This window comes from Micromonas pusilla (genome assembly GCF_000151265.4).
Source record: "Micromonas pusilla CCMP1545 genomic scaffold MICPUCscaffold_10, whole genome shotgun sequence".
In the NCBI taxonomy this organism is placed as follows: Eukaryota; Viridiplantae; Chlorophyta; class Mamiellophyceae; order Mamiellales; family Mamiellaceae; genus Micromonas; species Micromonas pusilla.
The window spans coordinates 695361-721902 of NW_003315891.1; the positions used below are offsets into that span (position 1 = coordinate 695361).

Consider the following 26542-nt stretch of genomic DNA (forward strand, 5'->3'; position numbering starts at 1 on the left):
CGCGCGCTGCCCCGCGCGCTGCCTCGCCGCTCAAGGCAGCGCGAAGGCAGCGCGCGCCAGCCAATAAGAACGCCGGAATGCCGCCACGCATCGGCACAAAAAACCGACCCGAATTACAGCGCGAAAGGCAGCAGTGAACCCCTCCCTGTTTTCATAGCGTCGCGTCGTCGACGTCGACTCCAATTTTGTGCCGCGCGCCGCGCCGCGCCCGCTCCGAGGATTCGTTCGCCCCCGACGCGGCGCCGGCGGTCAAAGACCCTCGCGCGAGCCGCGCGCGCGTCGATCCGGACTCGGAGGACGACGATCATGTCGCAGGTTCTCCTGAACACCCTCGACGGCGACACCCGCGTCTTGCGCCTCGAGCGCGCGCCGGAGACGCCGCTCACGCTCGGCGCCCTCCGCGCGAGCGTGGAATTCGACCAAAAGATCCCCGCGGACGAGCAGATCCTCCGCGTCGGCGACCGCGTGTTCGGCCCGCGCGCGGACGCGTCCACGCGGCTCATCCCCCTTGACGTCGACGAAGCGCGCCGCGACGAAGGAGCGCTTCTTCCGTCGTGCGCGCTCCTGCTCGCCCTGAGCGGCGGCAAAGGCGGCTTCGGATCGCTCCTGCGCGGCGCCGCCAAGTCCGCGGGGACGACGACCAACTTCAACGCGTGCAGAGATCTCAGCGGTCGACGCATCGGCCACGTCAACGCGGAGAAGAAACTTCGCGAGTACGAGGCGCGCGCGGACGAGCGCGCGCTCGAGAAGATCGCGATGGAGCACTGCAACCGCAAGGACCTCCAGACGAAGAGGAGGTTCCAGGAGATCGAGGAGGAAGAGAAGAAGAGATACGCAGAAGTCGTCACCGTCGCGCTCGAAAACGTCGGCGACGCGGTGCACGACGGCTTGCTCGCCGCGGCGAAGAACGAGAAAAAGGAGCGCGACGCGAGAGAGGCGAACGAGCGCCGCGCGCGAGAGGCGCAGAGGGCGAGGGACCGAGGGATCTTCGGGTTGGGGGGGCTGAGCGATTCGGACGAGGACGACGACTCGGACGACTCGGACGAAAAAGACGACGACGACGGGCCCGGGCCGAGACGGAACGCCCCCGCCGGCGAGGTGTACATCGCGGGGAAAGGGTACGTGGGGAGGGAGAAGAAAAAGGCCCTTCGCGAGGCGGACCCTTCGCGCCCGACGACGCCGCCCGAGGACGAGGCGGCGGCGAAGGCGAACGACGACGCGTCGCCCCCCGCGGAGGAGACGAAGAAGACGACGACGACGACGAGGACGACGACGAAGACGACGGAGCTTCCGGCGGAGATCATCCTCGCCGACTACTCGCGCGCGAAAGAACTCGAGGCGTTCGGGTTGGACCGCCTGAAGCGCGAACTGCTGGAGCGAGGGTTGAAGTGCGGCGGGACGCTCGCGGAGCGCGCGGACAGGCTGTTTCTGCTGAAGGATAAGACGATCGACGAGATCGATCCGAAGTATCTCCCGCCGAAGAAAAAAGCGAAGAAATGATGTCGGTAGGGAGGTTGTATTGCGTGAAATCCAGAGGTTGGCTGGGTGCAACGAATTCCGCTTGCTCGCGGCGCATCAACTTAGGTTGCTGCAATCATCTTTTACTACGTAGGGTGAGCGTTTGTGATGATACGATCACGACTAGACAACGACATCATCACGTGACGTGACGTGACGTGACGCACATCACGCGAGCGTCGGCCACTCCCCCCGCAACGCCGCCTCCATCGCCTCCCTGCCGACGTACCGCGCGCGGACGACGTTGTCGTCGAACGTCCGACCGTGCAGCGCGAGTTTCGCCGCCGCGCTCGCCGTCGTCGCCGCCGCCGCGGTGCCGGCGAAGGACACGAACACCCTCGTGACGCCCGCGCTCTCGCCGTTCACGAAGGAGGGTGGAACCGGAATCGCGATGTCTCCGACCGCACCGTGCTCCTCGCACGCCTCGCGGACGTCCGCCTCGAGGTCTTCGCGTTCGTCCGCGTCCCCCGCCGCCGTCGCGGATATCAAATTTTCGAGGCACAAGACGGCCGTCGCGGGCGCCTCCGCCGCCGCGGGCGCCGCCGCCGCCGCGGGAAGCGCCATCACCCCTCCTCCCACCGACGCCGCCCTCGCCGCCGCGGCGCTGGCCGCGGCCGCGGTCGGGTACGGGTTCGCCGCGGGAAGCACCGCGTACCCGGGCTGCTGCAACCCGCGCGCGGCGGCGACGCGTTGCGCCCCCTCGAGCGCCAATTTTTGCGCCGCCTGCGTCTCCGGCCGCAGCCCGCTCGGCGCGCCCATGTTCGGGAACAGCGCGTTCGTCCCCGGGGCCCAGCACACGGGCGTGGACGACGGGATGTACCCGGGCGGGGGCTCGACGTACCCTTTCGGTCGCCCGACGTTGATCGGTCGGCCGCACACCTCCATCTTATCGAGGTTGATCGCCGCCGTCGCGAGCTCCTCCGAGCGCAACTCGACGAATCCAAATTTCTGCGAGCCGTCCATCACGATGTTGATCACAGGCGGCCCCGCCTCCGCGGCTCTCGGTAAGATCTGCGACATGACCGTGTCGAACAGCTCTCGCACGACGTCCTGGGTCACGACGCCCACGGTGAGGTTCCCGACGTACACCTCTCTCTGTTTCTTATTCTGCGCCGCGTTGGCCCCTTGCGCCTGCGCCGCCTGGTTCTGCGCGAGCCACTGCGCCGCGAGCGCTTGCCTCTGCTGCAGCTCTTGCATCGCCGCGGAGGGCTGCGCGTCGAACCCGGAGGGTTTGCGACGCGCGCGCGGCGCGGGCGAGCGCGAGCGCGAGCGCGAGTGTGAGCGGCGGCGGCGGCGATCGTCGTCCGTTCGGTGACGATGATGATGATGATGATGGTCGTCGCGATGGGCGTCTGCTCGCGACCCGCCGTCCATTCGCCCGCCGTCGCGCCCGCCGCCGTCGCGGTCGCCGCCGCGGTCGCGTCGGTACCGCGGGTCCGGTGACGCCGAGCGCGATCGGCTCCGGCTGCGATGACGCCGCTTGCTCGACTTCCGGTCGCGGTCGCGGTCGCGGTCGCGGTCGCGGTCGCGCGAGCGACTGCCGCCGCGCGAGCGGCTCCGATCGCCCGCGCGATCTCTGTCTCTGTGCCGCTTCTTCTCCCTCCGTCGCGCTCGGTCGTCCGGGTCGGATCGATCGTCGTCCTCGCGCGCGGAGGATCGCTTGCGGTCGCCGCCGCGAGACCGCGGGTCGGACGGGAAATCGTCGTCCGCCATCGCGACGACCTGTCGCGCGCGGCGGATGATGAACGCGACGTTCGTATTCACACTGGTCCCCATACGACCGCGTCCGCGTTGTGAACTTCATTCCTTAAGGACTTTCTCTCCCGCGCGACGTTTCGCCGAGTTTGCTGCTGCTGCTGATGAGACCGACGCGACGAGCTCCAACCCTCGAGATTTCGAAACCCGCCATCGCGGAGAGAGACGCGCGCCCGCCCACGGCATCCGGTCGTCATGCCGGACGCCGCGGACGGGTGGGGCGGGGACGAGAGCGACGACGACTGGCCGGAGGTGGACGCCAGCGCGGACGCGGGGACGCCCGACGGCGGCGGGGACGTCGACGCGGGATGGGGCGACGACGAGCCGCCGTCCCCGGTCGTCGCGACGAGAGCGTCGGCGCCCTCGTCGACGACGACGCGCGCGATGCCGTCGCCGATAGGGATCGCGCCCACGAGCGAGCCGCGGCCGCCGTCGCCTTCGCCGCCGTCGCCGCCGCCGCCGGGACACGCCGCGACGACGTTCGCGCGCGCCGAGTCGAGCAGCCTCGCGGATCTGTTCGGCGCGGACGACGACGGCGACGGCGACGGCGACGGCATCTTCGGCGGCGGCGACGACGGCGGGCGCGCGTCGTCGTCGACCGACGCGCCGCCCGCGCCCGCGCCTCCTCCGGCGCCTCCTCCGCCGCCGCCGCCCGAGGACGCGCGCGCGGTGACGGCGGCGCGCTCGCCGTTCGGAGAGATGGACGGCGACGAGGACGACGTCTTCATGAACGCCATTCGGGACGCGCCGAGGCAGGCGCCGGATCAGGCGCCGTTCGGGACCGCGCCGCCGCCGAACCCCGTCCACGTCGCGCCCGCGGCGGTCGAGGATGGCGTCGCCGCGGGCGCGGAGGCGGAGGCGGCGGTGCGGGAGCCGTCGCCGGCGGCCGTCGACGCCGCCGCCGCGGCGACGGCGTCGTCGACGACGACGACGACGACGCGGCATAGCTCGGGTCACGCGCAGCCGTGGTCGCAACCGCAACCGCAGTATCACCAACCGCAGTATCACCAACCGCAGTATCACCAACCTCAGTACGGAGCGCACGACGCCACCGTCGCGGGGACGTACGGTCAGCAGCAGCAACAGCAGCAGCAGACGTCGTACGCGGGATACGCGCAAACGACGGAGTACTCCGGATACCACCGCTCGACGGGCTATCCGCCGCCGGCGGCGAGCTACCCGACCGGCGATTACGCGCAGGAGGCGTACGCGGCGTCGCAGCGCGCGGCGACGACGCCGCCTCTGCTGCCGACGCCGACGTTGACGCCGCTGAATACGGCGCCGACGACGTTCATGGTGCCGCGCGTCGACGAGACCGTCGAGACGCCGAGGACGGCGGCGGCGAACGCGGCGGCGGCGGCGGCGGCGGCGCGCGAGTCGGACGCGTACGCGCCGCCGCCGCCGTCCGCGTTCGTGCCGCCGCCGCCGCCGCCGGAGGCGCCGCCGTCGTATGAGGCCGCCGCGCCCGTCGTCGGCGCGTACGGCGCGTACGCGCAGTCGCAGCAGCAGCCGCAGCCGACGCCGGCGTACGAGTACGCGCCCGCGGCCGCGCCCGTGTCTCCCGCGTACGGCGAGGCGTCGTACGCGCCCGCGCCGCCGCCCTCGGAGTCCGCGTACGGCGCTGGGTATGCCGCGCCCGCGCCCGCGCCGCAGCCGGCCGCGCCGCCGCCGGCGCCGCCGCAGTTTATGATCCCCTCCGTCCCGGCGGCGGCGGCGGTCGCGGGGGAGGATCCGACGAGAGCGAACGCGTCGTACGCCCACGACCAACCCGCGGCGACGCTCCCGCCGCAGCGCAGGGAAGCGTCCGCGGAGTACACGTCCGCGACGTCGACGCCGCCGTCGCAGTATTCCGCGTACGGCGGCGGCGCGTCGTCGTCGTCGTCGCAGCAGTACGGGTACGAGTCGCAGCGGCAGCAGCCGTGGGCGCCGCCGCCGCCGCCGCAATCGCACTACGCGCAACAGTACTCGCAACAGCAGCCGTCGTCGTCGCCCGCGGTCGTTCAGGCCGCGTACGACGATTTCGGGATGTCCGGTGGCGGCGGCGCGTACGGTGACGCGTCGGGCGCCGGCGGGGGTGGGTGGGCGTCCACGGCGCCGACGCGGCTTCCGCCGCGAGGACGCGCGCGCGGAGACGACGACGCGCCGTCGGCGGCGGCGTACGCGTCCACGTCGCACGACGGCGGCGACTTCTCCGCGTACAACACCGGCGGGTCCTCGCACGCGACCGGGGACGCGGGGACGCCGCGGTCGACCCACGGCCGCCCGCCGTGCGTCGGGATCGGGTTCGGTTTCGGCGGGAAGCTGGTGCTCTCGTCCCCGGGGTATCCCGGCGGGGACGTCGCCGGCGGCGGCGGCGCGCCGCCCGGGCACCTCCGAATCAAACGCCTCTGCGATTTAATACGCGACGCCGAGGGCCCCGCGATGGCGGCGGGGCCCGGCTCCGACCCGGCGTTCCCGTCGGCATCGCGGCTCGGCCCCGGCGGCGCGTGGCTCGACGCCGTGACGCGCGCGCCGACGCCCGGGCCGATGACGCGAAACGCGTCGTCGAGCGCGCTGACCAAGTTCGCCGACGCGCGCGCCGCGGCCGCGACCGCGGGCGAGGACGAGGACAGCGTCCACTCCGGGGGTTCGCACGCGTCGACGTCGACGACCGGCGGCGGGTTCGTCGTCGGCGGCGGCGGCGGCGAGGGCGACCCCGAGGGCGCGGCGCTTCTGTGGGCGCTTCTGCGGGCGATGTGCGCGCGCCGAGGGCCGCTCACCGTTCCCGCGGGGTCAGACCCGACGGGGTCGGACCCGAGAGGCGCGACCGCGACCGCGGAACTCAGAGCGCTGCTCGTCGGAGAGTATCATCCGCACGGCGCGCGCGTCGGCCCCGGCGTCGCGCAGCCGCTCGCGGACGCCGCCGCGACGTCGGCGGCGACGGCGGAGGTGGAGAGGCTTCTCCTCGGCGGCGAACGCGCGGCGGCGCTCGAACGCGCGCGCGCCGCCGGTCTCTGGGCGCACGCGCTCTTGCTCGCGTCGCACATGGGCGAGCCGCACTTCGCGGCGACCGCGGCCGCGATGGCGAGAGCCGAGTGCGTCGCCGGGTCGCCGCTGCACACGCTCGAGCTCGTGCTCGCGGGCGCGCCGGGGGAACTCGTCGGCGGCGACGTCGACGGCGGCGCGGCGACGCCCGGAGCCGGGGCTGGGACCGGGGACGCGTCTGGATCCTCCTCCTCCTCCGCCGCCGCCTTCGCCTTCGCCGGCGATCCAAACGCCGCCGACGCGCTCGGTCTCCTCCCGCGCTGGCGCGAGAACCTCGCGATCCTCGCCGCGAACCGCGCGCGAGGGGACGAGCCCGTGATCGCCGCGCTCGGCGACGCGTTGTGGCGCCGACGCCGGTCCCCGCACGCCGCGCACGTCGCGTACGTTCTCGCCGGATGCCACCCCGGAGCGTTCCACCCGAGCTCGCGCGTGTGCCTCCTCGGCGCGGACCACAGGGCGCGGCCGCGGACGTACGTCACCCCCGCCGCGGTGCAGCGCACGGAACTTCTGGAGCACGCGCTTTCTTCGGCGAACCCGCAGCGCGTCCTCGCGGCGTTTCAGCCGTACAAGTTGGCGCACGCGGCGACGCTCTCGGGTGCGTTCTATACACTGGTCCCCATACGACCGCGTCGGCGTGGTGAACGCCGTTCCTTAAGGACTTTTGCCGTCCTCTCTCTCCGCCCACCCCTCGCTTTCAATCCCCGCCCTCGAAGCCTATCAACTCCGACTGACGCCGTTCAACTCCACCCCGACGTTCGCTTGTATGGAACGACCCTCAGAGCTCGGCAAGGCCAAGGACGCGCTCGCGTACGTGGAAGCCGTGGCGAAGGCGTGCAAGGCGCTGGATCATCGACAGTGCGTCGAATGCGACGTGCACCGGCTCGCGGCGACGTGCGGGGAGTTGGAGCACCGTCTGCGGGGCCACCTGGGCGGGAAGGGCGGGGTGTTACACGCCGTCGGGAAGAGCGTGTTCGGGGGGTTCACGAAGATTCTGGACCGCGGCGTGAGCGCGGTGTTCGGGGACGAGGGCGGCGGCGGCGGCGGCGGGTCTGGCGGCGCGCAGTACGAGCAGTATGCGCCGCACGCGCAGCAGCAGTTTCACGGGGCGTATCAGCAGAACGGCGGCGGAGGGGCGCACGCGGGGGGGTACCAGGCGCAACCGCAACCGCCGCAGTCTCAGCCGCAGCCGCAGCAGCAGTCGCAGTCGCAGTCGCAGCGGGAGGCGACGCACAGCCGGAACCCGAGCGCGCACAGTCGCAATCCGTCCACGGACTCCGTGGACAGCTCCGCGTCGCGATCGTCCGCGGCGCCGAAGATGTCTCTGTGGCGGTCCGTCAGCGGCGTCATGGGCGCGGTGATGCCCAAGCCGAAGAACCAGGCGAAGCTCGGCGAGGAGAACACGATGTATTACGACGAAAAATTAGGACGGTGGGTGGAGCCGGGCAAGGAAGACGACGTCGACTCCGGGCCGCCGCCGCCGCCGCCGACGTCGTTCGGCGGCGGCGGCGCGCCGACTCCGCAGAGCGCCCCCGACGCGAGCGGGTTCGTGGGGATGCCCCTCGGCACGCCCCCGGGAGGCGGCGGCGGCGGCGGCGGCGCCCCGTCGCCGAACTCTTTCAGCATGCGCGCGCCCACCTCCGGCGGCGTGCGGTCGCGGTACGTCGACACGTTCAGTTCCACGAGCGCGCCCGTCGCGAGCGCGCCGTACGACGCGGCGGGTCTACTCCCGCCCGGCACGATGCCGCCCGGGCTCCATCCCGGCGCGGCGGGCGCGTCGAAGCCGACGATATCGATGATGGTCCCGGACGCGTCCCCGATCGCGGCGGTGCCGGAGAGCCCTCGACGCGAAGCCGCGGAGGCGGGCGGGTTCGACCTCCCGGACGACGACGCGCCGCCCGCGCGCGCGCCCAATCGTCCGACGCCGCCGTCGGACGCGTCGCTCGCGCCGGAGCCGGAGAGCGGCGAGGCGCCGCCGCCGCCGCCGCCCTCGGCGTCGGAGGCGGACCCGACGGAGGCGGACGACGGCGTCCTCGCGACGCTCGAGGTCGCGGACGCAGACGCGGTCGCGGCCGACGACGTCGGAGGAGGAGGAGGAGGCGCGACGGGGACGGACGCGCTCGCGGATAGGCTCGCGCGCGTCGCGCCGTTCGCGCCGGGGACGGGGACGGGGCCGGGGACGGGGCCGGGGACGGGGACGGGGAGCGACGCGGACGCGGACGCGGACGGTTCCCCGCGCGCGGCCGGGCCGGAGTCGGCGGGGTCGACGTCGTCGGTCCCGCCCGCCGCCGCCGCCGCCGCCGCCGTTTCGGATTACCGCGAACCAGAACCTGAACCGTCGCGGCGGCAGCAGGGCGAGCAGCGGCAGAGCGGCGAAGGGTACTGGAACGCGCGCGGGGAGTGGCAACTCGGCGCTTTCCCCGGCGGCTTCTACGACGAGTCGACGGGCGCGTGGAAGAGCGGGTTCTACGACTCCGAAGGCGTCTTCACCGAGGGGTACTACGACGGCGAAGGCGTCTGGAAGTCCGGGCAGCCGCCGACGGGGTACTGGAACGAGCGCGGGGAGTGGACGACGGGCGCGTTCCCGGGCGGGTACACCGACGCGACGCGAGGGTGGCTGTGCGGGTATTTCACCGAGGGCGGGGAGTTCGTGGAGGGCTATTATTCGAGGGACGGATCCTGGATCGCGGGTCAGCCCGAGCACGGGGGGACGTTCGGCGACGACGGCGTGTTCGTCGCGAACGAGGGCGCGTCCGAGGGCGCGACGGGCGGCGAGGGAGAGATGATGGACGTCCCGTTGTGACGATAAGCTTAGTCAGAAAAAGAGACTGGACGAGTGCGACTCGCGTCAGTAATGTCGGAAAAAAAATCTTCATCTTCGAGCGCGGATCTTCTCTAAAATTCACGGCCTGGCGGCGCGCGTAGATGTTGACATCGGGCGACTCCGCAGCGCGCGGGAACTCGCCGCGCGCGGATCGCGTCGTCGCCGCCATGCCGACGCGGCATTTCCAGCGATCGCCGCACGCGCGTCGCGTGCTGTTGACCGCGATCGCGGTCATCGCGAGCACGTTCCTCGTGACGTACCCGATCGCGGCGAGCGCGCTGACGCCTCCGTCGCACCGGCTCCGATGGCCTCGTCTGTTCCTGAGCGCGTCCATATCGCACGAGCCCGCGCGGACGATCGGAAGCTTCCTCCTCTCCGTCGGCGTCGTCCCGTTCGCGTTCGCCGTCTTCGCGCGGAAGCTCGAGCTCGACCTTCGCCGCGCGCAGCTCCGAGAGAAGACGAGGACCGAGGACGCGTCCGAGCGCGCCAAGGACGTCGAGCGCCTCGCGTTCGCGCTGCACTTCGTCTCCCTCGTCGGCGCGCTCGGCGTCTGCGCGGCGCCGTCGCACGTGCATCGAAAGACGCACACGGCGTTCGCGTCCGCGTTCTTCCTCGGCGGCGCGTTCGCCGCCGCGTGCCATTACGTCGTCGACGTCGCGCTCGCGAACACGTGCTCCGCGCGACTTCGCGCGTTCAGAGGCGTCTTCGCGGCGGCGCCGTGCGTCCTCGCGCCGCTCTTCATCCTCTTCCGCGACTCGAGCGACGAGACGCTGGTCGCGGTCGCGTGCGTCAGCGAGCTCGCGGCGATGACGTGTTTGTGCGCGTACTACGCGTCTTGGGCGGCGACGTTCGGGTCGATCGTCGTCGTCGTCGGCGCGCTGGACGTCGTCTCCGCGAGGGCCCCGGGGGATCTCGAGGAGGGCGGCGGCGGCGGCTTCGATGATTTGATAGACGGCGAGGAGAGTTTGATGCGCGCGGAGACGCTGCTTCCGTCGCCGTTCGATACGACGTCGCGGTCGGGATCGCCACGCGTCGCGCGCGGCGGCGGCGGCGGCGGCGACGAGAACGACGACGACGACGACGACGACGGCGGCGACGGCGACGACGTCTTCACGGGGTCGCCGTCGACGCCGTCGCGGGGAGGGGGGTACCACAGCGACGACAGACGGAAGCCGCCGACGAGCCCGTCGCACGGCGTCGCCGGGTCGCTGGGGAGGAGCGGGAGGAACGTCGGGGGGATTCGCGACTTCAGCGGCGGCGGCGGCGGCGGCGGCGGCGGCGGCGCGGGGCGCCACACGCCGCCGGACGGCTTCGCGTCGCCGTTCCGCAGCGACGGGAGAGTGTTGAACGGTCTGCGCGCGTCCCCGGCGACGCCCGGGGTGCCTCGCGTGGACAGCAGCGATAGACTGTACCACCAGCTGCACGAGCCGTTCATGCGGAGGATGGAGGAAGAGCGCGGGACCGGCGGCGGCGGCCGGAGTTGAGGCATAATGTTAACCAGTGTCTATTTTGCTGATTATTGCTGAGTCAGATCTCGCTCTTCGCCTGTTCGAAGAAGGGCACGCGCCGATTTTGTTTCCGTTAGAACGCAGTCCCGAGCGCGCTTCCACGCGCGGGTGGAATCATGAAAAAATCGGGGTACGAGGGCGCGGTTATCGGGGGGGTGTTTATCGCGTGTGTCCACGCCGTTTTAGCGTGCGCGGTGCGTCTCCGTCCCGCGCGATTCCCCGCGGTCGTCACGATTTAACTTCGCGACGATTTACTTACATGTGCGCGTGTCACGATCAAACATCCATCCATATCGTCCACCCCGCTGAGCCCCCCCCCGTCCCCGTCTACTGAATCGACAGCACGTCCTCGATCCCGTCGGCGTCGTCGCGGAGATGACCCCGGCGACGATCACCGAGCAAAACTTCCCCGCGGTGCACTTGTCCTGTATCTTCGGCGCCGCGCACTTCTTCTACGCGTGGGTCTTCTTCGTCCTCTCGACGTCGTCGAGGTGCTCCGCGCTTCGACTGAAAATAATTCGAGGCTACGCGTGCGGCTTGTCCGTGTTTTACCTCGCGAATTTGAAGTACCCTGCTGCAGGGAGGGCGCACGATTCGATGTGGGAGATGCCGCTGCCGGTGTTGTACTCGCTCTCCGCGGCCGCGCTCTTTGGGAGTTGTGGGTTCGAGAACGTGTTCGCGAGACGAAGCCAGCGGAATCGGAAAAAGCCGTCCGCCGGCGAGCCGACGCCCCCGCGCGTCGACGCGGTCGGGCGGCAAGGCGAAGCGAAAGTGAACGAACGACGCGACGCGGCGACGCGGGGTCCATCGACGTGACGGACGTCGACGCGTACACCCGGTCGCGCGCGCGTGTATTATCACGAGATTTCGAGTTGAGTTGAATTGGAGCGAACGACGCGAGCGGGGAGCGACAGACGCGCAGCCACGGCGCGTCCGTCCTCCGGTCGCGGTCGCGGTCGGGTGTCCTTAGATTGAATATCAAATAGTCTGCGGCGTGGAAGCGAGAGAGGGGGTGAGTTTGGGTAGACGTTCGGGTGTAAACGAATTGTCTTCTCGACGCGAATCGGAGACGCATTCATTCGTGGCGCCTGCGTCGTCGTCGAATTGGAGTCGACCGCGGCGGGTCTCGACGCGCTCGTCGCTCGACGCGTCGTTCGTGGTACACGTACGTATTACACGGTCGCGTCTCTATGAACACCCCTCGCGCATCGCATCACGACAGCAAGTCCCCTTGCGCGGCGTTGGACGGGTTAGCGCCCGCCTTCGACTTCTCCGCCTTCTCGCCCTCGGTCTCTCGGTACTTGTGCAGGTACACCTTCAGCGGTTCGACGTACTCTTCGAACCCTAGCGTGGACATCGCCCACAGGAGGTCGTCGCCGTTGATCGTCTTCCGCTTCTCTCGCTGGCACTTATCCGACGCCTCGGAGGTTATGAACGAGATGAACTCCGAGACGCACTCCTGGACGGTCTCCTTCGCGTCCTTGGCGATCTTCGCGTTCGCGGGTAGGGCTTTTTTCATTATCCGCGAGATGTTCGCGATTGGGAGGAATCGGTCCTGCTCGCGAACGTTCTCCCCGCGCTCGTCGTCGTCATCGTCCCCGCCGCCGTACTCCGGTTCCTTTTCAGCGCTCATGCTGCCCCGACTGACTTATACGCACGCGCGAGTGTGCGTCGTGCCACGCGCCCCCGACGGTGAGGCGGGGACGATGAATGCGGTCAAGTTCAAGCAGCTACCCTATCGCGAATTCCATTTATTAGGTCAAGATCCAGATCTGTGTGCGACACGCGGTATGCGGTTAATCTGATCGGGAAAGAAATGGATTTCAACCTGGCGGAGGACGAAACGATCGGTGAGTTTGAAACCGCGTTGAAACCAATAACTTCGGTCGAGTTGTCCCGGAGTTGTCAGCTTCGTTGCGCCGCTTCCGACATCGACAGATCCGAGACGTCCCGTCGACGGGACGATCGCGCGTTACCGCCACACCTCATCGCGCGCGCCGCGCCCTCAGCGGCTTCGCGTCAGCGGTCTCGTCGTCGAACATGCGCGCCGCTTCGGTCTCCACGATGCGCGCCGCGACCTCGCGGTCGTCGCTCGCGCGCGCGACGACCTCGACGGCGCGACGACCGCGCGTCGTCTCGGTCTCGTCCCCGTCCCCGACGCCGAATCTCGAATCGTCGCTGCTGTTGTCCTCGCGCGCGCGCCTCTCGAGCGGCGTCCCCTCGCTCCATCGCGACCGCCGCGCGCGCGCGACGACGCGCGACCGCCATCGCGGCGATATCGCGCGCGCGGTCGTCGAGGAGCACGCCGGCGCGGACGCGGTGCGAGGCGAGTCTCGCGCGTCGTCGCGTCCGTCTCGCGTTCAACGGCTCGCGCGTGATTCCCCCCGACACCATCGACGCCGCCGCGACGCGAGCACGCTCGCGGACGTCGCGTCGTCGTCGTCGTCGTCGACGACGACGAACTCGGCGGCGGTCGCCGACGAGTTCCCGTCGACGCCGCCGGCGATAACGCGCGAGTCCCTCGCGCCGTGCGTCGAGCTGTTGACGGTCGAGACGCTGAGCTCCGACGCGACCGAGCGCGCGCGGCGATCGCGTCTCGCGGTTCCGGTCCTCGTCGGCTGGTTCGGCTGCGAGCCGTCGCACCTGCGGAAGTACGCGCACATGTATTTATCCTCCGAGCTGAGGTACGATGCCGTGGTGTGCATCGCACCGCCGGCGGCGAGCACGCTGTTCCCCGCGCTCGGGGACGCGTTCGCGGCCACCGCGCTCGGCGCCGTCGCCGCCGCGCGAAGACGTCTCTCGATCCGATCGACGCTCGACCTCGACCTCGACGCGGACGACGACGACGACGAGACGCCGCGGGAGCGCCCGATTCTGCTGCACTTGTTCAGCAACGGAGGATATCTGTTCGCGGGGAACATCATGCACGCGCACTCGGGCGTCGGCGCGTTTGAAGAGACGGAGAGCGTCGTCGGTCTGTTGAACGCTTCGCTGCGAAGGACGCTCGGGCTCTCGCCCGAGCCGAAAGCGGCCAAGGCGTTCACGGACGCCGTGCACGCGCTCGTGATGGACTCCGCGCCCGGCGAGCTCGAACCCGGAATGGTCGCCGCGTCGTTCGACGCGATGCTTCAAAAGAAGGCTGTGGCGGCGACGGCGACGACCGATAAAATGCGCGATGAGACGCCGACGACGTCGCCGACGTTGGAGCAAACGGCGAGCGCGTTTCTCGCGTGGGCGCCTGTGACGAGACGCATGCGGGCGATAGACGCCGCGTGGGGGGGCTTCCCCGCGGTGACCGGAAACCGGTGGAGCGGCGATAGGAAGACGCGCGCGGGCGACGCCGCGGAGGTGGCGTTCGCGGTCGCCGCGAACCGCCGCGCGTCGAGAAGATTCGCGAACGAAGACGGGTCGCTCACGGCGGGGAAGCTCGCGAGGGAGCGACGCGAAAACGTCCCGGGGGGGAAAGGAATCTTGTGGTGCCCCGCGCTGTTCTTGTACAGCGACGCGGACCCGATCATATCGTCCAGGGCGGTCGAGGCGTTCGCGTCCAATCGCGCGATGCGGTTAGGGCGCGTCGCGAGCGCGATCACGGACGGCGCCGGCGCCGGCGGCGGACTCGTGGAGATGAAGAAGTGGAAAAGCGCGCCGCACTGCGAGATCGGCCGCGCGGACCCGGAGGGGTATAAGAGAGCGCTCGGAGGGTTCTTGCGAAGGAACGGGTGCGACGGAGACGGCCGCGGGGAGGAGGAGAACGTCGGGGCGCGCGCGGTGAGGCCGACGGCGGGGGTGGCGAACAACATCAAGCCGTGGGAGCGCGGCGAGTGACGAGGAGGAGGGAGTTTTCGTTTTTTATCAATTCGGATTTCGGGCGCGCGCGTCTTCTTCTCGTCGTCACCCGGTCATCGGCATCCGTCCACCCTCGACGACGAGCTGCCGAATCTCCCCCAGCCACGCCTTATTCGCGAGCATGTCCTCCAACCTCACGTGCAGCCTGAACCGCCAGTAATGCTTCGGGTTCGTCGGGTCGTTGATCGTCTCCTCCTCCGCCGGTCGCGTCGCGTACTCCCCCACGAGCGCGAGGAGATCCTGCGCGGGGAATATCGCGATGGACGACGGGCTCGCCATGTGCTGCCGCACGATCGCCCGCATCACGTGCGGCTCGCACTTCTCCGGCGCGGAGACCTGCGGCGCGACGTACCGACCGTTACGACCGTTACCGCCGTCGTCGAGCGAGACCTCGTCGTCGCTGAGCCGCCGTCCCCCGAGGTCAAAGTCGCGGTCGCGCGCGTCGTCGTCCGACTCGAAGTGGTTCCCCGCCTCGCCGACGCGGCCGCGGTGCCCCCCCCCCCACGCGCGCGTCGCCCCAGACCCAGCCTCGATGTGCTCGACGCGGTACGCCGCGGGCGGGGGGAACGAGGAGTCGAACTTCCCGTCGCCGATCATCCCAAGGACGAGCTTCGCGTACCGATCCCGTCGCGCCGGGTCCGCCTCGTACCACGCCCTAGTCGTGGACGTGTCGTGACATGAGGGGCTGCACACGGTCTCGTACGGGTAGCGCTCCGGCCGGCCGAACTCGCCGCCGTCGTGCGGCATCCGCTGTATGCGCAGCCCCAAGATCCCGAGCTCTTCGAGCACGGGCGGGACGCACGGCGGGACCATCCCGAGATCCTCCCCGCACACGAGCTGCCCGGTGCACGACATCAGCGCCGGCAGCGTCCGCCGCGCGTTCTCCCGCCACGTCGCGTCTTGCCTCGCGTTGAAGTAGTCGTCGTACAGCCACGAGAGCGCGTCTCGCGCCCAGTCGTCGAGATCGCGGAAACTCGTCGTCTTTTCGAATTCGATCCGCGGGTAAAACGCGTCCGCGTCGTCCGGGTCGCGGAGCAGGATGACGTTCTGCAGGAGCGTCATCAAGCCGCGTCGCAGCTCCTCCGTCTCCTTCACGAGCCAATCCGGGGACCCGTCGCGGACGCGCAACGCCTCCGAGCTCAGGAGCCCTCTCTCGGTGTTGTACTCCTTCCTGAACTTGTACGTCGTCGACGTGGTGCCGTCCGGCTTCGTCTCAGCGCCGGTCTCTTCGAAGAACCTCCCCGCGGCTTCGCCGTCGCGGTCGCCGAAGAGCGCTCGCAACCGCTCGGACGTCACCCACGGCTCGCACAGGCGGTCGACGAACCACAGCCCTCTCTCGTCGAGCTCGCGTTTCCGAATCGGCACGGACGGACGAAACCGTCCGAGGCGACCCGTTTTCGTGTGCGCGGGGAGCTCCCAGATCCGGAAGAAACCCAACACGTGGTCGATCCGCATCGCGCTGAAAAAACGCTCCAGGTGCGTCATCCGGCCCCGCCACCACGCGTAGTTGTCCTTGCTCATCTCCTCCCAATCGTACGTGGGGAAACCCCAGTTCTGGCCGTTCGGGTCGAAGTCATCCGGCGGAGCCCCCGTGCTCGTGTTCATCCGGAACAGTTTCGGGTGCATCCACGTGTCCACGGACGCCTTATCCACGCCGATGGGCAGGTCGCCCTTCAACACGACGCCCCGCGCCGCCGCGTGCGCAGCCGCCCGGCGCAACTGCCGGTCGAGGTGGTACTGCACGTAGTAGTGCATCGACACGACGTGGTACAGCTCGCTGTTCGGCTGCGACAGACGCGCGACGACCGCGGCCGCGTTCGTCGCGGACAAGTCGCCCCACCGCCAGTGCTCCGCGGTCCCGAAGAGCTCCCGCAGCGCGCTGAACACCGCGTAGGGTTTCAACCACGACGCCTGCTCGCGGACGAAGCGCTCGCACGCCTCGGACGCCAAAAACGTCGCCCGCGTCGCCTCGAAGCACCGCTTCGCGACCATCAGCTTCACGCGCATCGTCGCCTCGTAGTCGATCTCTTTGAGATCGAGCGCGTGCTTCGCGCGATCCACCTCCGCGCTGAGCGCCATCAAACGGCCGGCGTCGGGGCCCGCCGCCGCCGCATTAGCCGCCTCCTCTACGAGCGGCTTGAGCTTCAAGTACAACGGGTGCAACGCGTGCACGGAGACGCTGCTGTACGGGTACGAGTCCCACCACGTGTTGTGCACGGTCGTGTCGTTCACCGGCAGGAGCTGCACGACGCTCATCCCCGCCTCCGCGGCGACGTCCACGAGCGCTTCCAAGTCGCCGAAATCGCCCGCGCCGACGCTCTCTCGCGATCGCAGGGAGAACACCGGCACGGCGACGCCGCTGCCGCGCCACGCGCGCGGGTGCCGGAAGTGCCCGTCCCTGACGATGATCCGCGACGGCGTCTTCGCGCGTCGCGGGCCGAGGACGCGCGCGGGCGTCTCGGTGCGCGGCGTGTCGTCGTACGGCGACGCCTTGGACGCCGCCGCCGCCTCCGGGGTGGTCGCGAGCTCGCGCGACGGCGACATCTCGGACTGGTTGTGCGACGGTCGCGCGGAGGGATGCACGGGCGAGCCGTCCGCGTTAAAGGCGGGTCCGTCGCCCCGGTCCATCTTCAGCATCGCGGGCGTGCCGCTCCAGTCGTTTTCCCGTCGCGCGCCTCCGTCGTGTGACTCCGAGGTGTTGAACGTCTCGACCGCCGTTCTCTCTCGCGCCTCGCGTTCTTCGTCCTCGCTGCTCTGTGACGTCGCGCCGCCGCTGCCGGCGCCTTGCACCGTCCCGGTCCCCGTCCACCCCAGCGGCGCGGCGATGCGATCTAACCCGCTCTCGAGAACGTCGTGCGACGTCCCGTCGTGCCCGACGCCGCCTCTGAGTTCGTACTTGTAATGCACCGGCAGCTCCTCGGGGGCGACGTCGAAGTCCAGTCTCCACGCCCTGGTCGCCTCGTCAAACGTCGCCCTCGCCGCGAGGTCGCGCTCCCACCCCCCGAGCGCGGCGCACGACCCGGTCACCCACATCCGCTGCCTCGGCAGCATTCGCAGCGTCTTGACCTCCACGCGCACGCGCACGCACGTCGCGGACGCCTCGATCGCGAGCGCTTCCACGCCCACGCGCACGTCGTCCACGGATATCCCCCCCTCCGTCGACGGTACGGGTCCGGGTCCCGGTCCTCTTCCGAACGGCGGTTCCCCGGTCGACCGACCAGGACCCACCTCGCCGTCGCCATCGCGCAGCGGCGGCAGCACGACGTCGCGGAACGTCGACCGATCGAACAAGTTCTCCGGGTGCGACGCCCACTCCCACTCGTCGATGATCTCGACGCGGTCGAGCGCGTGGCGCGGCGTCGCCGGTCTGAGGGTCGTTCCATACGAGCGAACGTCGGGGTGGAGTTGAAAGGCGTCAGAAGCGGAGTTGAAAGGCGTCGAGGGCGGAGATTGAAAGCGAGGGGTGGGAGGAGAGAGAGGACGGCAAAAGTCCTTAAGGATCGGCGTTCACCACGCCGACGCGGTCGTATGGGGACCAGCGTATAGAACGCGCCTGAGGTGCGACTCGCGGCGATCTCGTTGCCGCGCGGGCGGCGAGCTCACGCGCCCGCCGCTCTCGTGGTCGTCGCGATCGGACATCGCGCTGCCGCTGCCGGAGTCCCCCCCCGCGCGCGTGTTGTGAAAGTTCGCGGTTCGCACGCGCGCGTCCCATCGCACGACGTTCATGTCCGCGTCCACGACGGCGTATCTGTACTCGAACGATCCGACGAAATCGCCCGTCACGGACGCGGTCCACAGGAGCTCGTGATCGCTCCCCTCGACGTGCTGTCGACGCGGGTTCGACGCCAGGGGGGATCGCGGATGGGTCAGGGCGAGGCGTGGGCGACGCGAGAGGACGAAGACGCGGGAGGACGCGGCCGGGATCGGAGGGGACGAGGTCGGCGACGAGGACGAATCACGCGCGGCGCGAGACGGTTGGACGGATTGATCGATCGGATCGGCTCGACGACGCGCACCTGGCAGTGCATCCACAGCCCCTTGCGGACGTCCCATCCCCCGAGCCGTCGCGTGCTGCCGCACACGACGAGGTTCTGACCCCATTCGGTCCAGAACTTCACCCGGAACCCGACGTTGACCTTCGTCGTCGCGTTCATCGCGTCGACCGCGCGCCGCCGACGCTTCGGGGCGCTTTCGGCTGGCTTTTTACCCTCGCGCGCGCGCTGTCAAGTCCGATTCTTCCCGCCGAATTGCCGCGCTCCTCTCGCTCGCGCGCGCCGCTTCCCTCTCGCGCGATGACGCGTCTCGCTCCCCGCGCTCCCCCGTCGCGTTCGCGTCCGCGGCGAGATGCGCGGCACCGAGCGCGCGCTTGGGTCTGACGCGGACTCCGCCGCCGCGCCGGACGCGAGACGATCGAATCCTTGACGCTCGACGCTCTCGACTGCGATGGCGGCTGGATCAGAAAAAGTGCATCATCACGCGAAGCGCGTGGGAGAAGCATTGCCACGCGCACCGCTTCCGCCGCAACAGAGCCATGGCGTCGCCGGGACCGGCCTTGCGGGCCGCGTCCATCGCGTGGCGCCCGTGCTTGACCCGCGCTCGCGTCGCCTCGCGCGCGACGTCGTCCGCGCCGTTCGCGACGCGCGCGCGCGCGCCGGCGACGACGACGACGAGTCGAAGATTCCGCGCCTCGATGCCGTCGTCCGTCGTCGACGTCGGCGGCGCGAGGCGCGTCGCCGCGCGGGTCGTGCGCGCGACGCGCGGGCGCGAGCAGTGGGGGTACTTCGGGTGCGTCGCGGCCGCGTGCAGGCGCGGGCTCGTCGCGACGGCCGCGGGCGGGGACGACGACGGCGCGGAGTCGAGCGGCGACGGCGCGCGCGCGGTCGACGACGACGACGACGACGACGACGCCGGGGCGGCGCCGCTGTCGGATGCGGAGATGAAGAAGCTCGACGCGGACGCCGCGGCGTTCGCGTCGCGGTGGGCGACCGAGCTGTCCAAGTCCGCGTGGGAGGAGATGGGCGTGGGCGACGACGAGCGCGCGAGCGAGGAGAAGAAGAAGAAGAAGGGCGGCGGCGCGAAGGACGCCAGGGCGGCGATCGCGGCGGCGTCGGCGTCGATCGACGAGGACGACGACTTCGCGGAGAATTACTACGACTACGACGAGCTCGACGTGGACGACACGTACTTCGACGACGACGACGAGGACGATTTGCCCGACGTCGCGGCCCTCATCGCGGAGACGGAAAAATCAATCGGCGCGAAGGTCAAGCGCAGGCGCCGGACGCGGAGGGACTGGGGCAAGCTTCCGGACGAGAAGCTCCCGAGGGTCGCCATCGTCGGCAGGCCAAACGTCGGCAAGTCCGCGCTGTTCAACCGCCTGACCGGGACGAAGCGCGCGATCGTGTACGACCAGCCCGGGATCACGCGCGACCGGATGTACGTCCGAGCGTTCTGGGGCGACTCGGAGTTCATGATGGTGGACACCGGAGGGTTGGAGTCGCTCCCGGGGAACCCGGGCGCGGCGCCCTCCGTGGACGCCGTCGGCGGGTTCGAGATCCTCCCGGGGATGATCGAGTCCCAGGCTGCGCTCGCGGTGCGCGAGGCGGCGAGCCTGGTCATGGTCGTGGACGGACAGACCGGATTGACGACCGCGGACGTAGACATCTACAGGTGGATTCGAAAGAACCACGCGGACAAGCCTCTGGTGCTCGCGGTGAACAAGTGCGAGTCCACGACGAGAGGGGAGGAACAAGTTTTGGATTTCTGGTCGTTGGGCGGCGTGACCCCGCTCGCGGTGAGCGCGATATCCGGCACCGGGACCGGGGACATGATGGACCAGCTGTGCGCGACGCTTCCGGCGGTGAACGCGGACGACGAGAAGGAGTCGGGCGAGGAAGTCGCGGAGCCGCTCAAGGTGGCCATCGTGGGAAGGCCCAACGTCGGAAAGAGCTCTCTTCTGAATCAACTCTCCGGCGACGCGCGCGCCATCGTGAGCGATCACAGCGGCACGACGCGAGACACGATCGACAGCGACGTCACGGACGCGGACGGAAACAAGTTCACGCTCATCGACACCGCGGGCATTCGGCGCAGAACCGCGGTGGCCGCGGGGAAGGACAAACCCGAGGAGCTCTCCGTCGGCCGCGCGTTGCAGGCGATGCGTCGAGCGGAGGTGGTGGTCCTCGTGATCGACGCCGAGGAAGGGCCGTCGCAGCAGGACTTCGTGCTCGCGGAACGCGCCGCGCTCACGGAGGGGTGCGCGCTCGTGTTGTGCGTGAACAAGTGGGACGTGATCGACAAGAACTCGTACTCGATGAACGAGTACACCAAGTCGCTGCGGTCGAAACTGCGCGTGTTCGAGTGGGCGTCGGTGGTGTACGTCTCCGCGTTGACGGGGCAACGCGTCCAGAAAGTTCTCGCTGCGGCCGTGGAGGCGTCCACGCATCACAGGAAGCGTCTCAGCACCGCGACGTTGAACGCGGTCGTGCAGGAGGCGACGCTGTGGAAGAGTCCGCCGAGCCGCGGCGGGAGGAAGGGGAAGGTTTATTACGTCACGCAGGCGTCCACGCGGCCGCCGACCTTTGTCTTTTTCTGCAACGACCCGAAGTTGTTCGTGGAAACGTACCGACGGTACATGGAGCGGTCGCTGAGGGAGAACATCGGGTTCCCGGGGACGCCCGTGCGGATATTGTGGCGCGGGAAGGGCGTCTCGGGGCGCAAGTGACGAACGATGGTTCGTCGCTCCGGATCCGCCCCGGTCCTTCGCGCGAACGCGTCGTCGTCGTCGTCGTCTTCAAAATTAAAATTACACGCGTGCAATCGAAGCAGACGGCTAATCGTTAGTAGTACACGAGCGACGCGCGCGTCTTCGATCGATGCTCGTCTCGCATCGCATCGAACCGATCCGCTCTCGCGTCGCGATCATCGACTCACGTGTTGTATATGATGCACAAGATGACGATGAGCCCGACGAACAACAGAAGCCGTTGTAAAAACGCCTGCTGCTGCTCCTCTCGCGTCGCGTCGTCCACCCCCAACGGCTGAGCAAACCACACGTAGTCGCGATCCTCCGGGATGACGTCGAATCGCGAATGTCGTCGCCGCGGCTGCACGCGTACGCCTCTCGGCCGCATCGGCAGGTGCGACGCCGCCGACGCGGTCGCGGTCGCGACCCCCGAGCCCCCTCGCCAGCCGCCGTCGCTCGATCGTCTCTCGCTCTCTTCGCGCCCGTGCGCGTACAGCGGGACCACGGACGTCTCGGAGATGCCGCACTCGCACACGGGGCAGCGCGGGGCGTCCTTGTGCTCTTGCAGCCAACTGATCGTCGGAGAAGAGACGAGCGCGGGAGGGGGTCGTCAGTCGTCGGTGGATGAGATATTAATCTTCGGGGGGGACATTCGACATTCCGAGATCGCGTTCGGCTAGGGTCACGACGCGACGGGCGGGGGCGCGCGCCTGTACACGCACGACCAGCAGTAGAGGTGTCCGCATCTCGTCACGATCGGCTCCACGGCGGATGAGGAGCACAGGTTACACTCCGACGACACCTTGTTATCCCGCGGACCTTCCCGCTCCGGGGGCGCGCGCCATCGCGCGCGTTCATTATTAACCTGTGGAGCCTCCTCCGTTTTGGCACCCCCACGTGGCGCCTCCGCGATCGCGCCTCCTCTCGCGCCCTCGTCCGTCGTCCACGCGTCGACGATCTTCCCGGGAACGCGCTCGAGAGTCTCCGGCGAACGCTCGTTCTCGAGCGCCGGCGCGGGCGCCCAGTCCGTCGCCATCCTCCCGCGCGCCCGTCCGCGCGCGAGAGAGATGTGGTGAGCTGGCCCTTTCGCTTCGCACCGCGATCTGCGTGGATCAAAAGAGGTCAAAAGAACGTGTGTCCCCCTGCTCGCCCGGACAATGCTGACCGAGCACGTGTGTTGATCGCGCGCGAAACCGGACGCCGAGTCGTTGACCGGGCGCGTAAATATCTTGATCGGGAGCTCGACCGGCGGCCGTCGCCGAGCGAACCTGAATCTCGCTAAAAGCGAAACGTGTCGAGGGCTCGCGGCGCGTCGACGACGCCACCGCGGCCATCGTCACCCGCGCGGACGCGACGCGACGCGACGCGTAGCGCGATGCACGGTTCCGCGTGCACGACCGCGCGCGCGCCGTGTGCGCCGCCGCGTCGCGCGTCCGCGCCATCGCGCCGCGGGGCGACGCGTCGCGCGGTGGCGTCCTCGCGCGCGTCGTCGTCGTCGTCGTCCGCGGAGACGGCACGGCGTCCGCCGTCATCGCGCGTCGTCGAGCTCCGCGCGTCCGTCTCCGTCTCCGCCGCGGACGCGCCGATTCGCCGACGAGGACGTCGCGGATCGCGGCCCGATCGTTCCCGTTCGTCCGCGACCGCGTTCGCGTCGTCGTCGTCGTCGTCGTCGTCGTCGTCGTCGTCGTCGTCGTCGTCGTCGTCGTCTCCGTCGCCGTCGTCTCCGTCGTCGCCGTCGTCGTCGTCGTCGTCGTCGTCCTACCGCTTCGTCGTCGTCGCGCTCATCGCGCTCGCGCTCCTGCTCTGCAACGCGGACAGGGTCGTCATGTCCGTCGTCGGCCTCCCGCTCGCGAACCTGAACGGCTGGTCCCCCAGCGTCGTCGGCCTCGTCCAGAGCTCGTTCCTGTGGGGGTACGCGCTCACGCCGCTCGTCGGCGGCGTCCTCGCGGATAAGATCGGCGGCGACGCCGTCCTGATGTACGGCATCACCCTGTGGTCCCTCGCGACGATCGCGACGCCGTTCGCGGCGACGTCCGCGTCGCTGCCTCTGTTGCTCCTGACGCGCGCGGTCATGGGCCTGGGCGAGGGCGTCGCGTTGCCGTGCATGAACAATCTCGTCGCGAGGTGGGCGCCGACGCGCGAGCGGTCGCGCGCGGTGAGCGTTTGCATGGGCGGGTTCCAGTCCGGCAGCATGGTCGGTCTGCTCGCCGCGCCGCACATGCTGCGCGTCGGCGGCGTGCACGGGCCGTTCGTCGCGTTCGGGGCGCTGGGGTTGACGTGGGCGGTGGCGTGGAGGTTCGCGGCGAGCGCGTACCCGCGGGGGTCGCGCCGCGAGGGGCGGGTGTCGGACGCGGAGTTGTCGCTCATCGAGGACGGCGGCGCGGTCACGGAGGAGAAGCAGTGGCAGCAAAGCGAGGAGGGCGGTACTAACGGGAAAGGCGGCGGGAAGGTCCCGTTCAGGCTGCTGCTGAGTAAGATGCCCACGTGGGCGTGCGTCGTCGCCAACTTCGTGAACAACTGGGGGTACTTCATCCTCCTCGCGTGGATGCCTCTGTATTTCAGAGAAGTCGTCGGCCTCGACCTCGCGTCCGCGTCGTACTTCAGCGCGCTCCCGTGGGCGACGATGGCGGTCGTCGGCGTCTGCGCGGGCGCGCTCGCGGATTGGATGATCGCGCGCGGCGTCTCGACGACGACGACGCGGAAGCTCATCCAGGGCGTCGGCTTTCTCGGCCCCGCCGCCGCGCTCGTCGCGCTGACGTTCACGTCGACGCCCGCGCAGGCGCTCACCGCGCTGACGGTCGCGATCGGGTGCACCGCGTTCACGCAGGCTGGGTTCCTCGTCAACTTCCAAGAGATCGGCCCGAGGTACGTTGGCGCGTTGCACGGGATGGCTAACACCGCGGGGAGCGCCGCGGGGATCGTCGGGACGTACGGCGCGGGGGTGATATTGGGGAAGACCGGGTCGTGGAGCGCGGTGCTGCTGATCACCGCGGGGGTGTACGCGTTCGGCGCGGTGTTTTGGCTCGCGTTTAGCACGGGGGAGCGGGTGTTCGATTGAATCGACGACGACGACGCCAGAGGACGGCGCGCTACAGTATTTTTCCGACATTCAACCCTGACGAATCGACAAACGAGAAGAGTCGCGCGCTCGAGTGTCCCTCGCGGGGAAGCGTTTAACGCGCGCGCGCGTACAGTGCGCGAGTTTTACGTACGTTTCGTTTTCCTTCCTTCGTAGTCGATGAATCTTGTGAAAGTGGTGGTGATTATTTATCACCATTGTGTGTTCGCGCCAGCTCTCGAAGAGCGCGGCGGCGTTTGCGTCGCTCAAGAAGCGACGTTGTTTAGTTTTTGTTGTTGAAGACCATAGAAGGAGTCGTCGCTTACGCGCGCTCACCACGGATGCGGCGGGCGAGCTGGATGTCCTTGGGCATGATCGTGACACGCTTGGCGTGGATCGCGCAGAGGTTCGTGTCCTCGAAGAGGCCGACGAGGTACGCCTCGGACGCCTCCTGGAGCGCAAGGATCGCGGAGGACTGGAAGCGGAGGTCCGTCTTGAAGTCCTGGGCGATCTCGCGGACGAGACGCTGGAAGGGGAGCTTGCGGATGAGGAGCTCGGTGGACTTCTGGTACTTGCGGATCTCACGGAGCGCGACGGTACCGGGCCTGTACCTGTGCGGCTTCTTCACGCCACCGGTGGCCGGGGCGGACTTGCGCGCCGCCTTGGTGGCGAGCTGCTTGCGGGGCGCCTTGCCACCGGTAGACTTGCGGGCAGTTTGCTTCGTACGGGCTGGAGAAGAAGAATGGGGAGGGAAGGGGCATCGAATGTCAGTAAGAGGACGCGAGAGGGAGAGGCGTCGAAAAGGGGATCGAAGAAAAAACGGGTTTTCGTTTGAATTCGCCCGCGCGGGGATCGACCCCACGCGGCGCGAATTCGCCAAACGAACGTCCGCGTCGCACAGCGCCTCGGAGCGCGGGGTCTCCCAGGCGTCTGCGCGGGCTTCAGAGGGATCAAGAAAGAAAGATGACGCACCCATTGTGTTAGTTGTTCGTTTAAGAATGACCGAGATCCGTGAGGAAACGCGGCTTTGAACGAAAACTGCTCGAATTTCCCTCAAAATTTAAACGAAAACCGCGCCGATCGCCGCCCGATTTTCAAGCCTCTGCGTCGATTTTCCTTGAGAATTCCACCTTGGTTCGCTCGTGCCACGCGCGCGTTTCGAGGAATCGCAGTCGCTCGACTGTCCTGCGTCTCTCGGCGCCTGGTCTTGTCTCGACGCGCGAGAGCGACACGGAACGTCGTGACGAGACGCGCGCGATGGCGTCGTCCGAACGCGCGTCGTCGTCGACAGCGCGCGTCGCCCTCGCGCTCGCCGCGGGAGGCGTCGCGGCGTACGCGTACTATCGACTCTCTCGCGCGCTCGCGGTCGCGCGCGCGCGCGACGAGGACCCGTCGATCGCGGCGGACGTGATGGACGCCGCGCGCGCGTCGACCGCGAGAGACCGCGAGACGTTCGCGTCGCAGAGCGAGGAGGAGACCGCGGAGATGCGAAGACAGGCCGCGGTGCACATGGCGCGTCTGCAAGCCGCGGGGAACATGGGCCAGGACGGCGCGGGGGGGATGAAGAACCTCACCGCGGAGGAGTGCGGCGGCGTCACGGACAGGTACCGGTGGAAGCAGACCGAGCGCGAGATCGTCCTCGAGTTTCCCATCCCGCGCGGCGTCACGTCCAAGCACGTGGACGTGCGCATCGAGACGAAGACGCTCAAGGTCGCCATCAGGCCGTGTCCGGCCGCGGAAATAGCGACGGAGCGCGTCGTCATCGCCGGGAGGCTCTTGCGCGACGTAGTCCCGGACGAGTGCGTCTGGGAGATCGAAGCCGCGGACGACGGCGACGGCGGACGAAAAGTCGTCGTCACGCTCTTCAAGCTGCTCGCGACGATGGCGATGCATCACTGGAACTGCGTCGTGAAGGGGGAGCCGACGATCGACGTGAAGAAGTTTGGGCCCGCGATCGTCGGGATCAACGGGAACGACCCGAGCGCGTTGCAGCGGATGATGGAGGGGTTGCCGCCGCCGGGGATGTGACGCCGCGAAAGCGCGGCGGCGGCGGCGCTCGACGCCCGCGTCGGGTGGACTACAGGGTCGTTATTTTTTGGCGCTCGCGACGGCGCGGACCGCCCGGGCGCCCGCTGGCGCTCGCGCCGTGCCGTAGACGAAGGTCGCGCGACTTCGATAGGAACTACGTTGATACACTAATTACTCTTCGTACATCGCCGCGCTTCGCGCGCGCGACGCTTCGCGCGTCGTGCCGCCGCCGCCGTTCG

General features: G+C 69.2%; 12 protein-coding genes across 12 annotated transcripts; 8 read left to right on the forward strand and 4 right to left on the reverse strand.

Annotated features, from left to right (window-relative positions):
• The first annotated feature begins 264 nt into the window (after positions 1-264).
• MICPUCDRAFT_63015 (uncharacterized protein) lies at positions 265-2553 on the forward strand. Its single transcript, XM_003061460.1, has 2 exons — positions 265-2060; positions 2217-2553. The coding sequence occupies exon 1, from the start codon at positions 307-309 to the stop codon at positions 1498-1500; it is 1194 nt and encodes a 397-aa protein (XP_003061506.1). The 5' UTR covers positions 265-306; the 3' UTR covers positions 1501-2060; positions 2217-2553.
• Positions 2554-3468: 915 nt separating this feature from the next.
• On the forward strand, positions 3469-9155 carry MICPUCDRAFT_51264 (uncharacterized protein; the record flags this gene model as incomplete). Its single annotated transcript, XM_003061461.1, has 2 exons — positions 3469-6892; positions 7077-9155. 2 exons carry the CDS (start codon positions 3469-3471, stop codon positions 9095-9097), a joined length of 5445 nt encoding a protein of 1814 aa, XP_003061507.1. The 3' UTR covers positions 9098-9155.
• Positions 9156-9285: 130 nt separating this feature from the next.
• MICPUCDRAFT_51265 (uncharacterized protein) lies at positions 9286-10602 on the forward strand (the record flags this gene model as incomplete). The annotated part of the gene is made up of 1 exon (XM_003061462.1): positions 9286-10602. The coding sequence occupies one exon, from the start codon at positions 9286-9288 to the stop codon at positions 10600-10602; it is 1317 nt and encodes a 438-aa protein (XP_003061508.1).
• A 399-nt stretch (positions 10603-11001) lies between these two features.
• Positions 11002-11442, forward strand: MICPUCDRAFT_51266 (uncharacterized protein; the record flags this gene model as incomplete). Its single annotated transcript, XM_003061463.1, has 1 exon — positions 11002-11442. The coding sequence occupies one exon, from the start codon at positions 11002-11004 to the stop codon at positions 11440-11442; it is 441 nt and encodes a 146-aa protein (XP_003061509.1).
• Positions 11443-11839: 397 nt separating this feature from the next.
• NFYB (histone-like transcription factor) lies at positions 11840-12259 on the reverse strand (the record flags this gene model as incomplete). Its single annotated transcript, XM_003061705.1, has 1 exon — positions 11840-12259. One exon carries the CDS (start codon positions 12257-12259, stop codon positions 11840-11842), a length of 420 nt encoding a protein of 139 aa, XP_003061751.1.
• Positions 12260-12690: 431 nt separating this feature from the next.
• Positions 12691-14451, forward strand: MICPUCDRAFT_51268 (uncharacterized protein; the record flags this gene model as incomplete). Its single annotated transcript, XM_003061464.1, has 1 exon — positions 12691-14451. The coding sequence occupies one exon, from the start codon at positions 12691-12693 to the stop codon at positions 14449-14451; it is 1761 nt and encodes a 586-aa protein (XP_003061510.1).
• Positions 14452-14517: 66 nt separating this feature from the next.
• DPE2 (glycoside hydrolase family 77 protein) lies at positions 14518-17016 on the reverse strand (the record flags this gene model as incomplete). The annotated part of the gene is made up of 2 exons (XM_003061706.1): positions 14518-14808; positions 15079-17016. 2 exons carry the CDS (start codon positions 17014-17016, stop codon positions 14518-14520), a joined length of 2229 nt encoding a protein of 742 aa, XP_003061752.1.
• A 2470-nt stretch (positions 17017-19486) lies between these two features.
• MICPUCDRAFT_44721 (uncharacterized protein) lies at positions 19487-21196 on the forward strand (the record flags this gene model as incomplete). The annotated part of the gene is made up of 2 exons (XM_003061465.1): positions 19487-19492; positions 19790-21196. The coding sequence occupies 2 exons, from the start codon at positions 19487-19489 to the stop codon at positions 21194-21196; spliced, it is 1413 nt and encodes a 470-aa protein (XP_003061511.1).
• A 73-nt stretch (positions 21197-21269) lies between these two features.
• MICPUCDRAFT_63019 (uncharacterized protein) lies at positions 21270-22253 on the reverse strand (the record flags this gene model as incomplete). The annotated part of the gene is made up of 2 exons (XM_003061707.1): positions 21270-21789; positions 21928-22253. 2 exons carry the CDS (start codon positions 22251-22253, stop codon positions 21402-21404), a joined length of 714 nt encoding a protein of 237 aa, XP_003061753.1. The 3' UTR covers positions 21270-21401.
• A 789-nt stretch (positions 22254-23042) lies between these two features.
• On the forward strand, positions 23043-24275 carry MICPUCDRAFT_44722 (major facilitator superfamily; the record flags this gene model as incomplete). Its single annotated transcript, XM_003061466.1, has 2 exons — positions 23043-23501; positions 23553-24275. The coding sequence occupies 2 exons, from the start codon at positions 23043-23045 to the stop codon at positions 24273-24275; spliced, it is 1182 nt and encodes a 393-aa protein (XP_003061512.1).
• Positions 24276-24423: 148 nt separating this feature from the next.
• MICPUCDRAFT_48289 (histone H3) lies at positions 24424-25251 on the reverse strand (the record flags this gene model as incomplete). The annotated part of the gene is made up of 2 exons (XM_003061708.1): positions 24424-25004; positions 25248-25251. 2 exons carry the CDS (start codon positions 25249-25251, stop codon positions 24598-24600), a joined length of 411 nt encoding a protein of 136 aa, XP_003061754.1. The 3' UTR covers positions 24424-24597.
• A 281-nt stretch (positions 25252-25532) lies between these two features.
• On the forward strand, positions 25533-26303 carry MICPUCDRAFT_41685 (uncharacterized protein; the record flags this gene model as incomplete). The annotated part of the gene is made up of 1 exon (XM_003061467.1): positions 25533-26303. The coding sequence occupies one exon, from the start codon at positions 25533-25535 to the stop codon at positions 26301-26303; it is 771 nt and encodes a 256-aa protein (XP_003061513.1).
• Positions 26304-26542: the final 239 nt, after the last annotated feature.

Excerpts from the sequence above, each read along its gene's own strand:
- MICPUCDRAFT_63015 (XM_003061460.1), top strand. The coding sequence starts at position 307 with ATGTCGCAGGTTCTCCTGAACACCCTCGACGGCGACACCCGCGTCTTG.